The 16,079-nt window shown below is 53.8% G+C and overlaps 1 protein-coding gene across 4 annotated transcripts in view; it reads right to left on the bottom strand.

Moving 5' to 3' along the window:
* Positions 1–5,075: 5,075 nt before the first annotated feature.
* Positions 5,076–16,079, bottom strand: part of MDGA1 (MAM domain containing glycosylphosphatidylinositol anchor 1) — a 58,137-nt gene continuing 47,133 nt past the window's right edge. For all 4 annotated transcript variants that reach the window (XM_068557205.1, XM_068557206.1, XM_068557204.1 and 1 more), the window contains 4 exons: positions 15,903–16,037; positions 11,135–11,265; positions 10,808–10,916; positions 5,076–10,067 (listed from right to left, as the gene is read on the bottom strand). In XM_068557205.1, the coding sequence (XP_068413306.1) occupies positions 9,976–10,067; positions 10,808–10,916; positions 11,135–11,265; positions 15,903–16,037 (467 nt within the window). In that variant the 3' untranslated portion in view covers positions 5,076–9,975. The remainder of the gene's footprint in view (positions 10,068–10,807; positions 10,917–11,134; positions 11,266–15,902; positions 16,038–16,079) is intronic.

The raw sequence follows: 16,079 nt of genomic DNA on the forward strand, positions 1-16,079 counted from the left end.
GCTTTTCTGATGCCTCTGGGGAGCCATGGAGGGGAGGGGTTCCTCCCCCCATCCTGGTAGCTGCCACCCCCAACCCCCCAAGTCCACCTGTAGCCACCTCCCACTCGGAAGCCATCCTCCCTGAGGACTGTCCCTCTTTCCTCCTCTGTCTTTGGCTCAACCCTGACGTCCACTCCACCCTGCTAAGACCCCCTGCTTTAGGTCTCAGCCAGACCCCAGTGGGTCCCACTCATCTCCCACCACACCGCTGGCACGGAGCCCTGCTCAGCCGGCATCTGCCCGCCAGCGCCCCACAAGGACCCCGGCCTGCCCCTTGGCAGGGGTGGGGCCCAGTTCAGGGATTGGGGGTGGGCCTGGGCAACAGGGGTCCCCAGTGCTGGGAAGGGGGACATAGACAAAGACGTTCAGTCCCACAGACAGAAACAGGGCTATGTCACTGGGGTTCCCATTGACCCCTTTGGGGGAGCCCCCTTTCTCAGGAACACCCCACCCCCTCACTTCATTCAATCCTAGAGCTGGAAGACCCTTTAAGTTTAAACTTCTCCATCCTGCCCCCCAATTTACAGGGAAACGGAGGCCCAGATGGGGCTGGCTTGTTGGAGGTCACAAGCCAGAATTTGGGTCCAGGCATCCCTGTCCCTCCTCCCAGTGCTCTTTCCACTTCCTGGGCTCGGTCTCTGTCTCTCTCCACCTCTCCTCAACCCCTCTCTCTCCCTCTCTCCCGTGGAATCAGGACACCTTCTCTGACCCCTGTCTTGAGGCAGAGATCAGCAGAGGCCTGGATGCTTCTAGTCAAGGGTCTGAGAGTTTCCAAGGGGCTTTCTGCCACCTGGGTCGGGAAGGAGTCTGGGAAGGGCCCAAAGGCAGTTCTTGCCCATCCCCTCCAGGCCCTGTCCAGGCCACACAGGCCAGCCCTCCCACTCCCCCCACAGTGGGTGTGTTTGTCCACACACTCACCTTGGCTGGAGTGACGCCTCATTAAATGGCCCTGCATTCATGAGAGGGAGGGAGATGCCAGCACTGCACGGGGGCTGCCAACACCACAGCGTCCGTAAGAGGGCATGCACACGCACTCACCCATGTGCCAACACCCACGGCCGCGTTCACACACTCACACATGCGCAGGGCTTGGGCATACCTCAAATGTTAGTGTTTGTTGCTGCGAGTAGTGTTATCCTTTCTCCTTGGGATTTCTCTTAGTCAAAACCTGGCTTAACATCCCACCTCCTCATTCCTGGTCAACGCAGGCCAATTCTCCCTTTCTTTCCGACTATCTGTTTTTATTTGAATAAATCAGCAGGAAAAAGATTTCAAGGCCTAAGTTCAAAGCCCTTTCCCAATCTTTGTGATGTGTAGTTATAAAAATAATGCTAAGAACAGAAAGTGACCTTTATTTCTAATCTATAGTCCTTGATGATGACTTCTGGCTTTTCTTTTCTAGAGAAAATAGATTTTTTTCCTGGTTATTAAAAATAATACATATTCCTGTAAAAGTGTTCAGACAATACAGAAAAGTCTAAAGATAGGAGTCAGAAGCATCTGAAATTTCACCACTGAGAGAACGACAGATAACCCGGTGAATATTCTTCTGGACTTAAAAAAATATGCACACACACACACACACACACAAGTACACACAGATATTTTTATATTAAAAAATGCCAGAGTAATAAGCATGCTCTTTTCTAGTCTGCCTTTCTCTCTCAACAATACATTATAGACATCTCTAAATGGCAGCAGCGACCCCCACTGCGTGGACATTTGGCACTCGCAGCCTCTCTGACTCACGTTTTACTCTACTTCTCACCACCTCACAGTTGAGAGTGAATTGGTGGGTGTCCTGGAAGGCGGGGACACTGAGAGTGGGGCTCTACTTAGGACAGCATGTGCAGGTGGAATGGGGCCTTGCAAAGTGCTGAGTCCGTTCGGCCGAGCTTTGGCTGGCCTCATGAGGCCTCAGAGAAATGGGAAACTCAAAATATTTTTAAAGACCAGAACTACTAGAGAGACAGGGTGATGGATGGAGTGGTAGGCTTTGCATCTGGGGGGGCCTGCCAAGTTGACCTCAGAGCACAGAGACCTGCTAGGCACTGATGGGGCTACATGCCCAGGAAAGGTGAACTTGGGAGCAGGCAGTTCAAGAAGCAGTATGGAGGGATGCCTCCATGTGGGGTTGGGGTGAATTCAAGAAGACTTTCGACTTTTTGCTTGGATTTATTTACACCCAACCTCTTTCTAAAAAGGTATTATAGTAGCTTTCCACAAAGGACATATGCAAAAAGGTCAGGCAGCTAGAAATAGAAAGTCAGGCCCAGGAACAATTTCCATCTGAAGTGAAGGGCCACACAGGAAAGGGCCCTGCTTCTCCCAGCTCCTGGGGACGAGCCAGTGAGAAAAGCAGAATGATCCCAAAGGGGAGGAAGAGGAGAGGATCTGGCTGACATAAACAAACGCTGCCCTAAAAGTCAAAAATCTAGATTCGTCTCCAGGTTCTTCCCCTTCCTAATTGTATGAGCTTGGGGAACCACAGCATCTTTCGGAGCCTCAGTTTCCTCATCTGTAGACACGAAAATAAAAATATCTGAGTCACCACAAGTGCATAACACAAGACTCAGTTCCTGGAAGTTACCTGACCCACCTGTACAATTGGCATTGAGACCCGCCCTTGGATGGGATCAGCTTCATGGTGCACACGCTGCATAACTGTGCCCCTGGGAATAGATCATCATTAGAGGAGGAATGAAAGAGGGAAGAACCAAGGAAGTACGTTTATGGTGCCTGCCAGCCAGCCCCTTGCCCTTCTGAAGTGGGTCCACGCGCAGCCTCTCAAAAGCAGTGGCCCCCAGGCAGCCATGTTTTATATTCATGACCCCCTCCTCCAACCCAGTGGATTGGATCAGGGGTGGCACTTAACCCAAGGGCAACCTATCAACAGGTTTCCCAGTGATGTACTTATGACCGGGCACAAAATGGTGAGCCAGTCCAGTGGGCTCTTTCTCTGGAGAACTTGAGTCTGTGAATGCTGCGAGCTGTCACTGGAAGGCTGTGAGGGAGACTTAGAGCTGGAGATGTCTGGAAAGCAGAAGTCATGAAAGTGCAGACACTGTGAGTCAGGAGAGAACTGCATGGGTAAAAAGAAGCAGATGCTGGAAAGTGGCTGAGTCACGCCAGGGTAGTTATCGATTTTGCTGTTTTAACAAACCATCTCTAACCTCAGGGACTTAAAATAACACTTATTTTATTTTACCCCATGACTTCATGGGTCAGGAATTTGGGCAAGCTGGGCTGGGCAATACTTCTGTTCCCTGTGGCAACGACAGAGGTGTTCAGCTTGTGGATGGGCTGGTCTGGAGGGGGCACGGCAGCTTCATGCCCATGTCCGGTGCTTTGCAGGAGATGGCTGGAGGTCTGGATTCAGCTGGGATGGTCAACTAGAGCCCTTCACGAAGCCTCTCCAGCATGTCGTTCTTGGGGGAGTTGGATGTCCTACATGCTGGTCCGGGGCTCCCAGAGAGAACATTCCAAGAGGCCTGAGCTGAAGCTGCAAGGCATCTTCAACTCAGAATGTCACATTCTATGGGCCAAACAAGTCACTAAGACCAATACAGATTCAAGGGGAAGGGAATTAGAGTCCTGCTCCCTATAGGTAGGATAACAAAAGATTTGTGGCCATCTTTACTCTGCCAGGTGAGGAGCCGTAAACTCCTAAAACTACCTTGAATGCAGAATACCCATCTGGTTCAAGAAATTCATCCCTGTTACGGCTCTTGTGTTTGGCTTTCTGAGAAAGTCCGTCCCCCTCACTACATAGAGCCTCACAGTAATGCTCCTGTACTTGAGTGAGGTTGAGTGAGTCTCTCTTCCTGGTACCCAATGAGCCAACCCAAAGCAGTGGTGGGCTCCAAGCTCCAGAAGAGAAATCCCAGGTGTGGCAGCAACAAGTTACCCAAGGTGCGAGCTGACAAATGTGGGGCATGGAGCCTGCAGTCTTGTCACCTTTCTGAGCCTCAGTTTGCCCATCTGAAACATGGAAATGAAACTCTCTGCTCTACCTACCTGTTACTACTAACACGATAAACTCTCTTCCTGTTCTTTGCCTGATCTCCCGGTAGTTCATATCATGACACATGTGCCCTTGATTTGGGGTCACATCACAAACCTTCACAGGGAAGTGAATGTTCCCCATCACTGCCTGCCCCCATGATCTTGGCAAGCCTGTTTCTCCCAAGGAAAGCATAGGAGTAGATGATTGAAATAAGTGACTTTAAGGACATCCCAGCTCTGAAATTTTAGCATTCTGAGAGGTCTGGAAAAAAGGGAAAGGTTGGCACGAAATGATTTTGGGGCGAGTGGGCAGCTAACTGGTGGTGAATAAGGGAGGCCAAGTAGAGTGCAGAGTGGGGCTTATGGAGCCAGGACAGAAACAGAGATTGGGGGTTGGGGGTGGGCAGTAGGAGCGTATAGGAGGGATGGTGGGGTTGGGTACTGAGAAGGGAAAGGGCAGAGTTGGTACAGGTAGTGGATCAATTTTATTCCTCCTTCTTTGTCTTCCTTCCTCTTCCTTGAGCCTTCTAAGTTTTTTCACCCCTCTTGGCCTGTGCATATTCTGTTTCCTCTGCTTGGAAGATTCCCTCTGCCCCCAAAGGCTAACTCCAATCATTCTTTAGGTATCTTCTAAATGTCTCTTCTTCAGAGAAGTCTTCCCTGGAGCCCCAACCCAGATGAGACCCTCCTCTTACCTTTTTCCAGAGCACCAATTTCCCTCACAGCATTAATTGTGCTCATAAGGATACATTTCCCGGTGCAATTATGAGCTTAGTGTCCACTAAACAGGAGCTTCCACGAAGGCAGCATTTAGCTAGTATTTGTTGAAGCAACAAATAAATGAGTTAGTTGGGTTGGAGACCAGGCTGCAGGTCCCCACTGTCCACGCCACAGAGCAGGAGCCATGATTTGGGGGCCGAAGGGAAGAAGGGCTCCCTCCAGGGGCCTGAGGGGAACCCCCAGGCTCTCACCCATACCCGCTCCAGGCCCAGCCCACCTGCCGCCAACACACACCACCTGACCCTGAGCGCTAGAACACTGCAGCTTTATTGATTGAAACAACCGCGTCCGCAACTAGAGGTTACATCTGGGGGGTGTGGGGGGGGAAAGGGGAACAAAGAGGGGGCAGAGGCTGGGGCGGAGACAGAGAGCAAGGCAAAGGGGTGAGGATGGGGTCATGTGACTAAAACAACCCCAATCCCTTTCACCCGTTAATGAGGGTCTCCTGTTGTGCTTTTACCTTGGTGGTAGGGTGGGCCTGGGCACAGAGGGGTTGGCTTTCTCCCAAGTCTTGAGGCCTCAGGGCTGGAGCAGTCCCCTCCTTCCCCTGCCCTTTCTCCTGGGTTGGAGATAAAGGCCTTGGTGAGCTGGCTACCCTAGGGCAGGAAGGATGCTCGGAGGCCATGGGTGCAGAGGGGCCAGCAGAGTTGGGCTGAGATGGTGTTCACGTGAGCAGCTGTGGGGGGATGCCAGGAGGGAGGGCATTCCTAGGGGGGCCCCTGGGAAATGAATGCAGGTGACATGAGGGGATGGGGTGGTGGTGGGCAAGGGCCATCTCTCTGGACCTCAGCTTTCTCACCTGTACAGTGGGGACACCGGATTAAATGGTCTCTAAGGTCCCTTCCAGCTCTAAGGGTCAAGGGATCCCCAGGAAAGAGTGGTCCTTCTGCCCCAATACACACCCTCACACACACACACACACTCTTACTCACACATACACCCTGTCTCTCTCTCTCACACACACACACACACACACACACCCTCTAATCCACGCACGCATACAGCAGCACTGACTCAACAGAGAGGGGGGTGCTATCCTGCCTTTGGAATAGAGGAGGGCTCCCCTGAACCCAGAAACTCAACCAGTGGCCCTACAGGGACCCTCCAGAGCAGGTTCACCCACCCCATTCCTGAGGACAGACCCTGAAAATACCCCCGTCCCCCTTGAGCTGTCCAGAGAGAGGAAAACACGAGGATTAGCCCTGCTCCCCCAGGTTCCCCTGGTCCTTAGGGGGAAGTCAACAGGATAAGGACACCAGGACACATTGACCTTCATTCCCAGCCCAGGTTCATGTGAAGACAGAGGGGAGGGGAAACAGAGTCCCTTTCATCTGGGAGCCTGGGGGAGGGGCAGCAGCCATAGCCAGTGGGGGCAAAGGGCATCAGCCTCCATGTGGCACCCAGGCTTGACCTGGGGCACGAAGGGCTGTGGCCTGGGATGCGGGGCCAGAATTGGGGGCAGGGAGACAGTACCTCTCCCAGTGCAGGGCCCAGTAACATCTGTACCAGCACCCGGAGACAGGGATGTTTGACCAAGCTCCTCCTTGCTGCCTTGCATGAGCAGTGGCCAGAGGTGTGACAACCCCAGGACTGTAGTACCTGGCTTCCAAGGCTGGCTCCACCTTAACTGGCTGTGTGACCTGGGGCAAGTCCCTCCCCCTCTCTGGGCTTAACTCTCATTCTTACCATGAGGAGTTTGGACCTCTACGGTCCATCCCAGCACTGACAGCCTGAGCCAGGGGCTTTCACTGAGCATAGGGAGAGGGCAAAGTGAATGAGAAAGAGGAGTCAGGGCTATCCCAGAGAGGGCAGAGGCGGAAGGAGCGTCCCAGGAGCAGGGGGCTTGGTCTGCAGGCTTAGCTCGGCACCCCGGGTGGCCGTCTATGGTTCCAGGGGCAGGACAGCCAAGCTGAGGCTCCCTGTCTCCTACCTATACAGCACCTGGCCCCAGGAGTCCCTTTGTCCCCCAGACATCAAGCTGGAGGGGACAGGGGTAAAGGACCCTAACACCCTGAGGGCTGACCCTGGACTCCCTGTTTTAAGGCCACAAAATGCCTCAGCCACCCTGACCCAGAGGGTGAGACTGCCACTGGGGAGATGCACTGGATCCAGCCAGGCGGGTCTCCCCCGGGCTGGGGGTCCTCATGGGCCACCTACCAACACATGGATGCTGATATCCACTGGCACACAAAGACACACATGGCACAGGTGACACTGACACAGAGGTGCTGACTCACAGGCACACAGAGACAAACACTGACTCACGAGTCACCCAGGGACACACAAAGACGCTCATTCCTTGCAGACACCCCTACACACAGGCTAGCACACCCCTAGGTGCTCGCATCACACACTGTTAATGTCAGCACACACTGACACCCACATCCACTGCAGACCTGCTGGCACGTGCAGACACACGCAAGGACCAAGGATCTCAGTGGCTCCCTCGGGCACTTTGTTAGCCCAGGTCAAGCCACTCTGGAGTCAGGGCTGCCCCGGTCCCACACCGACCTCCCTCTGGCAGTGCTCCCTGGTGCTCCCCCACCCCGCACTCTCTGTCCACGTAACCATGTCCCCTCTCTCCGAACAGACCAGAACTCAGGGGCCACGTGTATGTGCTTCGGCTCAGCTGACATATGCTGAGTCCCTTTTCTGTATCCAGCTCTACAGATGTGGAGGTGAATAAGGGAGAGAGGGTCTCCATCATGGAGCAGCCAGAGCAGGGGACAGATGTATTCAAAGGTCATCTGAGGGCAGTAGGCATGGGGCACCACGGAGCCCCAAGGAGGAAGCGCTCTGGATCTCCAGCACCCACGCCAGCCAGGGCACGGGGGAAGCGCCTGGCAGGTGATAGGCCAGTCGTTCCTACTCTAGGGTTCTCCTGAGGAGCTTTTAAACATTTCTGATGCCAGGTTGCACTCCAGTCCAATTAAACTGGAATCTCTGGAGAGGGCTCCAAGCATTGGTGCTTTCTAAAAGAATCTCTGGTGGTTCTATTCTGCTGCCAGGCTGGGAACCACTGATTTCTATAATCCATTCCACTAGGCAAAGCCCGTTGAGAGATTTCCATAACAGACCCACTTGTGCTGGGCATGAGGGTGGGATGGGGTCAGGGGAGGGTTGGAAGGCTCAGAGGAGGAGCTCACAGTCTAGTTGGGAAAACAGACCCTGCACAGGGTCTGTTAAGGAACAATACCCGCAGAAAAATGGCAGCATGTTCTGGGAACCTGGAGCCACTCATTCCGGATAGAGGCCTTGGCTGGGCCGGGAAGGCAGCCACGTTGGTTGGGTATCAGGAGGCCCCACTCCAGCCCTGGCCTGGCCATCCACCAGCTGTTGGTGATGATGATAACACCAGCCTGGCAGAGCTGAGATGGGCAGCGTTTACTCTGGTTTCCTGCCTGCCTCCTGGCATTGCAGTGCTGCCTCTTCTCTGCAGCTGTCCCCACCAAATGCTCCAGGAGGAGCCCTGTGACGCCTCCACCAAAGGTGCCTTCATTTCCATAGGGTCATCTGTAAGCTCTTTGTCACCCATAGAGGATAAAAGGTAGAAATTCAGGTGGTGGCAAGTAGCTTGAGACTACAGACTAGGGCTGAAGCGGCATATTTGACCAGCACTCCACAAACATTCATGTCACTCATGAAGATGGACATACTGACATACGCAGGCACTCACAAGAGACGGGGGTTAGACCCAGCCTCACATATGGATAACTGCACACGCAGATACATATTTGCACACACTCCTGCCAGAGATATACCCACAGTGGTACACAGACAACAGATGGGCCCACACATGCTCACACGTGCACACCCACACAGCCACATGCACACACGCGTGATGACTCACCCTGGAAGGGGTTGGGCCTCCTCTCTCCCATGGACCGCTAGGAGGGGGGCTCAGGGATGATGGTGAGGAGGAGGTCTAGGTCCCATCATGTCTGTCTCAGTCTCCCAACCCAGGACCAAGGGCACGGAGCCCTTTCCCAGTTTTGGGGCACAAGGCTCAGCTCCCAGGGAACACGGTGACCAGCAACTGCCCCACACACCACCCCCAGCTCTACAAACCCCTCCTCCTTCACTGACCCTGGGCGGGGAAGGGAACAGCCCATTAGACAGTGCTTTGCGGTGGAGGAGGACAGGGCAGCCCCCTACACACACCCCATCCAGAGCACCCCTTCATGGCAAGTATATAAGAAATGGAGGTTCCACTCTACTCCTAAAATCAATGTCCAATATGGGGGCGTGAAATCATAAAAGCAGGACTTCTCCTCTGCCCCTCTCAGAGGCAAGCCTCACCCCAGAAGATGGCTTGGCCACCACCCCTCCCCCCTGGCTCAGCTGGAGGCTGAGGTTAGGCCAGCTGAGCAGGGCAGGGGCTGTGCTCTCAGGAATACAGCTGCTTGTGGGGTGGGGTGCAGTGGGATGGGGAGGGTGGGGAAGCGGTCAGTCTCCAGACTGTCCGGGCCCAAGGCCCTGCGCTAGATCGCTTCGAAGGGGGCACAGTGAGGGGGGGGGATGTGACATCCCAGGAATGAATGGGTCCGGGGATATGGGTGGCCTGGGCTCTCTGGCTTCTGGCCTTCGCTCTGGGAACAGAGTTGTGTGCAGCTGCTGCCTCATGTCAGAGTCAGTCCCGCTTGGCCCCCTCTGACCCCGGCCTCCTCCATCCCAGGGGGCCCCAGAGTCCAGCCAAGGGCAGGGCTCCTGTGTCTGCTCCCCTTCTGGCTCCTTCTGGTAAAGCCACGGGGCTGAGCTCAGCCTGGAGTCAGGGACAGGGGAAGGTCAGAAACACACCACAGGTGCAGCCAGGACAAGGCCTACGTGGCGCTGAGGTCCCTGGGGTGGTGGATGCCATTCAGGCGAGTCCCCTGTCTCTGCAGCAAAGAAGGTGCTGGCAGGTCAGATAGAAACTTGTGCTTTAATATATCTGTGTGTGTGTGAGTGTGTGCGTGTGTCGAACAAACGTCTCCGGGGCCTCAGTGCTGGGCCGCTGTCCTTGTTCTCTGCTCATCCTCACAGCCAATGCAGGCCCCCTCACTGGCGGGCGGCTCTGCCCCTGGGCACCCCGGCTGGCATGGGGTCAGTCTTTGGTACGATGCGGACACTTTGGTGTGCCGGGGGCGGGGTGGGGGGGCCACGAAGCGCTCATCATCTCTGCAACGCCAAGAGGAAGATGGCCACGGGCCCCCAGAGCTGTGGGCGGGGCTGCCAGGGGGCTCCACTGCCCGGCATCACCACCACTGTGACGAGAAAGAGAAGGGAGACAGGCCAGGGCTCCGGTCAGCTCAGCAGGGCCAGGGAGGAGCAGCCAGCAGGCCACGGGAGGGCTGGTCCTCTGCCCCCTCTCTGTGCTCACAGACACACTCGTAAGGCATGAGGTGGTGTGCTCTGCCTGCTGGGTCCAAATCCTGGCTCTGTGGCTCACTAAATAAGACACAGAGCAATTCACTCAACCTCAGTGGCCTCAGTTTCCTCATTTGTAAAATGAGTCTAACAGGAAGAGCCACCCAGAGGACTGCTGTGAGAAATAAATGAGATCACGCATATACAGGTGTTTGTACCTTGCCTGGTACATCGTAATCACTTGGTAAACTCCAGCTGTTATTATTGCAAACACCTGGCCCCCAGTGGTGGCGGGGGAGGGGTACACATTCACGCCTGAACACACACACACACACACACACACACACACACACACACACGGATGTACCCAGACACAGACGCTGCTACGGTAAACTTAGTAAGCTCACAGGAGGGTCTGGTGGTCTCAATGTCCTCCATACGGCCCACAGCCCGAGCCAGGGTGGGGCCCAAGGTGGGTACCAAACACACCAGCAGCTGTTCCCACAGTCACCAGCACATGCATCCCATCACCCAGCCACTCTGAACCCCAATTCAGACAGCAACGCCTCCCGACACAGGTACCCACCCACACAGTCCCCCAGAGATTCAGCACCCCCGCCCTCTTTCCATCCTGCACCTTTATTGGGATCCATCTGCTTCCTGGGACACTCTCCCTTCTTCAGTGTGACGTCATCTATGGCGATATCCCCCAGGTAGCCCGAGCCTCGAACCCCCTCAAAAATAATCTGGGGTGGGGTCAGAGAGCAGGGAGCAGGGATGAGGGAGGTTCTGCACCACAGACTCCCAGCCCTTAGCCTCCGTCTCCCTGGAAGGCCCCCCATCCCTGCAAGCTTTCCTCCTCAGCTCCTGGGAGCAAGCCCTAGGCCCTCCTGAGGGCTCCCTGGCTGGAGCGATGGCCCAGGGCCTGGAGAGCTGTGAGGAGCCCTGGGCCCAGCAGACTCACCTGGAAGGGCCCGCTGGGGTTGATGGGCACATGCGCCTGCTGCCACACGTTGCCCTTATTGCCACTGAGGGACCAGGCGTGCGTGTCCAGTGCCCCTCTGTTCCGGGACCGCACCAGGAGGTTGAGGGAGCCTGTGGTGGGTGTGAGGAGAGGGGGCAGTGAGGGGGCACCCTCACCTTTCCCCATTCACCAGGCTCAACTCCCTACCACTGCCCGCCGCACAGTCCCCGCTGGACAGGACATTCTCCCCATCGCAGACTGGCTCGGTGTCCTGTTATCCCAGAGGGGACCTCAGCATGGGAAAGAAAGGGGACAGCAGCAGGGCTTCCATTTATCAGGACGATTGGCAAATTTTCTTTCATTTCTTCCTTTCCTTCCTAATCAGCTAATTCCCCCCACACACTCACTCACTCACACACACAAACACACCCACACACAGCACCCTTCCCCCCTCTAGACAGGGGAGTTGTCCCAGGACACTGGGGCCCATATCTGAACACAGAGCAGGATTCCCGAAGCACGTAATGCACACGCTTGGTGGTACAAGATACATGCAATGATTTCTGGAGGTACAGGAACGGACTTTAAAAATTTAACACCTGGAGGGTGGCGGGTGGGTGAAATGGCTGAAGGGACTAAAAAGGTACGAACTTCAAGTTATAAAATAAATAAGTTCTGGGGATGTAATGTACAGCATGGTGACTATAGTTAATAATACTGTATTGCATATTTGAAAGTTGCGAAGAGAGTAGACCTTAAAAGTTCTCATCATAAGAAAAAAAAATTCTGGTGATGGTTGTTAACTAGACTTATTGTGGTGATTGTTTTGCAATATGCACAAATGTCAAATCATTATGTTGTACATATGAAACTAATATAATGTCCATTATACCTCAATGAAAAATTTCATACTTATATATATGTTTTGAGAGGTGAATAAAGCTAGCGTTTCAAACCCACAACTTCTCTAATATTGATGCTTAGGACAAAGCTAAGAAAAAAGGAGTGAGTTGATTTAAAGAAAGATATTAGTATAGGTGCTACATAGCTGTGGTAAAATGTGAAATTTTGGAGGTATTAGCCTAGGGGTGCTGAGCCCCTTTGCCCACAGACCCAGGGGCCTGGGATTGTGGAGATGCTGAGGGGCAATGGAAGAGAAGGAAGGGATCAGGCCTTGATGAAGAGCACCCAGGCAATGTCATGCCCCCTCGCCAGTTCTTCTAGCCTATCTCAAGCCCCCTATGACATAAAGACTTGGCTCAGAGAGAAGGGGAATCAATCTTAGACGGCACCTGGTAGCTGGCATTTCCATGGCACTGCCCCAGACAAAGCCACACCATCTGTGACACCAGATAGACGGACCCCCAGTGTGGGAGGGCCACCAAATGTTACCTGCCTGAGATTAAAGGAGTTGGCTTGGACCTAGGAGAGCCAGTGAGACAAAAGGACTGGGGACAGCTGGTGCCCAGAGCTGCCAGGTGGGGTGGGAGGGGAGGGGAGAGGAGGGACCAGGACAGCAAGAAACACCCACCTCTCCCCAGCAGCAGACCCAGGCCTGGGGGAGGAGCAAACAAAGGTTCAAGGCATGTGGAGAACCCTCACCAGCAGACCGGGCCCTGAGAGGGCTGAAGCCAGCACCCAGTGGGCCGGGAGATGCCACACTGGCTTAGGCAGGGCCCAAGCCCCAGTGACTTTTGGGCTTCTCACCAGCCCCAAAGGGACCTCCCTCTCTTCCCCTTCCTGAAGATCTTCCCCAGTTCCAATCCCCCAACCTCCAGGGTCCAACCTCAATCTCCAAACCGTTTCTTCCTCCTCCACCACCCTGCCCCAAGGACCCTAATGGGGGAACCCCACCTTTTCACTACTCAAATCAAAATTGAATTTCTGCCCCCTTCCCTGATCATCCCACCAGCTTCAAGATCTCCCCTCTTCCTGACAGCATTTCACAGGGTCAGCCAGGGCCTTAAGGGTGCCTGCTCACTACATTCTTCCCTATCTTCCTGTCACCTCCAAAGCCACACTGAGTTATACGTTGCAGCCTGGACACAGTCCAGCTTTCCAGACTCTGGGCTTTTGACTGGGTTGTTCCCACTGCTTGAGATGCCCTCCCCTACTATGTTCCCCTGACCAAATCCTTTTTGTGCTTCAAGCCCTCTCTGAAATGTCACCTCCTCCAAGAAGTCTTCCCAGGCTTGAGCTGGGAGCCCTCTGTGTTTCCTGTGAACTCTGAGACCTTAAACTGCAGCTCCCCATGCCCAGACCACTCCCTGCTCTACAGTGTGGCAGTTATTGGGATTCATATCTTCACTCCCTGTTTGGCTTCTGAGGGAAAGTCCCCATCTAATTCCTATCTGTTCTCAATATTTGAATGCTCAATGAAGAACTTTCCATCACTGTCATCAGGACTGACTGAAAAGAGGCTTCTCAGGGTAAGAAGTCACCTCAGGGTTCATCAAGCCCAGCCCTCCCTACCTCCCCATCATTCATTCATTCCTTCATTCATCTAATTGAGCAGGCACTATTCTAGACACCAGAGACACATCTATGAATAAGATAAAGAACTCTGCTTCCTGAAGCTTATGCTCTTTTGGCAGTAAGCACTATAAAGAAAATAATGCAGAAAAGGGATACAGAGGTATTTTACATGGGGCTGTCAGGGACCCCTCCAAGGAGGCCTGAATGAGGGGAGGGGAAGAACATTCTAGGCGGGGGGAAATATCACAAGCAAAGACTTCTAAGGCCTCAAGTACTTAAAGAAAAGCAAGGAGACTGGTGTGCTTGAACTGAGTAGAGTCAGGGGAGAGCAGCAGAAAATGAGGTCAGAGAAGCAGGCAGGGGCGGATCCGGTATGGGAGGCCTAGAGAAGATGGTGATGGAAGGGGGCCGAGCAGGGGAGTAACATGACCTGGGACAGGGGTCACCTCCACAGCACCCCTGCTGGACAGTCCTCCTGTCCAGGCACAGGATAGCCCATTCCTTTGCTGGGAAGATCTGATACTTATAGGATCTTCCTCAGGTGGAATTCAAACCTGCCTCCCAGAAGCTTTCAGTGACTGGTGTTTGTCCCACCTGCTGGGGGCCACCAAGGAAGCTCTGGAGTACAGATGGCTCGCCCAGGGCTTTCTCTGCTCCCAGGCACCTGGGCATCCCAGCTCTTAAGGCTTGATCTCCCAGGGCCCTACTGTGTCCAACATGCTCTTCTTGCCAGCTGGGTCCCCTGTGCCCCTCCTGAGCTGAGGATAAAATGACCAACTGTCCTGGTTTGCCTGGGATGTGGGACTTCTAGTGTTAAAAGTGGGAAAGGCTGGAGCAAACCAGGATTGGTTTGAAGTGGTTACTCTAGCTGGGCAGGGAGGTCCTGGTCACCCTCACCCCCACCTACCCCACAGGAAGCTTCTCACGAAGTCCAGACCCAGTCATGGGTGAACTGGATTGTGTGGATGGCCCGGGGGACTCCAGTGGATGCAGAAGGTTCCATCCCACCTCATTCTAGTTCATCAGTTCGGCCCGACCCATCACTCTAGCTGTGGACACTTCACAATGAGCCTTTAGGTCCACACTTGCTTAAAGTCACTTCCTCTACCATGCAGCCGAGGAAAACAATGAAGCTTTCTATGGTCTGTTAAGGCCTGATCACCAAGATGCACAGTTTAGAGGGAAAAGCAAGGCACAGAACAGTGTGTGTAAAATGGAGGGAAACAGAATGTATGTGTACTGGCTTCTACATGCTTAAAGCATTTCTGGAAGTTTGCCCCCAAAATCTAATACATTGATTGCCTCTGGGAAGGGACTCTAGGTGGCAGGAGGACTGAGATGGGAGAGGGACTCTCCTTATGCACCCTTTTGTACCTTCTGACCTGTGCAAAATACATTACCTTTCCTGTAAATATGCAAACAAACAAATAAATAAAACTAAAATTGTCATTTCCTCAGCAGAGTCTTCCATAACCAGCCCCAGAGTCAGTCAACTATTCCTTTTATCAGCTGTCTTGGCCTCTGTCCTTCTGCTGCAGACACACATCACAGTGGTCACCAAATCCTATCTGGTGCAATTAATTATTTAATGTCTGTCTCTCCCACTTGACTGTAGGTGCCAAGAGGATGAGGGATTTGTCCATCCTGTTCACTGCAGCACTAGATGCCTGGCACAGAGCAGGAGCTCTGGAAATGATGGCTGAACTGATGAGTTCATTGACTAATGTGGCACTCCTACCAGTGCCATCTCTTCCCAAAGGGCACTCCTTAGGTTCATGGTCATGCTTAGGAAGTAGTACTTCCCCTCACTGCTCACAGAGCAGCTCCCTTCCAACCCTGTGTTTAGGGCTTGGGAGAGTCAGACAGACTTGGGTTGCTGTGTGATCTTGGGCAAATGCTTAACCTCTCTGGTCTATATGGTAACACCTCCCTCACCTGGTGGTTGTGAGGGTTAATAAGACCACAGATGCATCCCTAACCCAGGATGTCACCTGGCACCTGGCAGGCACTCAATACATGCGACCTCTTAGCTGATTTCTCCATCCCCTCCAAGACTCATCCTGGTGGATCCATTTTCTTTGCAGACTCAGGAAGCCTTGATCATCTCAAAACCTCAGACAAGCTGGCTCTGGACTTCCCCCTTGCCCAGATTCTGCTCATATTCCCTACAAGGATCTGTGATTCAGCCAACGTGGGATGCCCAGGCCTTACCCGGGCCAGTCCCCAGCTTCCTGTGGACACCTCTCCCTGCCCCAGCACACACTCGTGCAGCTTACCTGGTCCCTCGACTCACCGATATGCTTCCCGTACATGTGGTAGAAGAAGGAGACGCAGTAGAACTTGGCGCTGGCGTTGTACAGGGGACTCACCAACCTTGCACGGTCCCCCAACTCCCGGGGCCTTGATGTCTCAATGAACATGTAGTAGCCTGCAGGGAAGGGGGAGATGTGCCAACAGCCTCCCCCTCACC

The sequence above is a fragment of the Eschrichtius robustus genome, chromosome 12, assembly GCF_028021215.1.
Source record: "Eschrichtius robustus isolate mEscRob2 chromosome 12, mEscRob2.pri, whole genome shotgun sequence".
NCBI lineage: Eukaryota > Metazoa > Chordata > Mammalia > Artiodactyla > Eschrichtiidae > Eschrichtius > Eschrichtius robustus.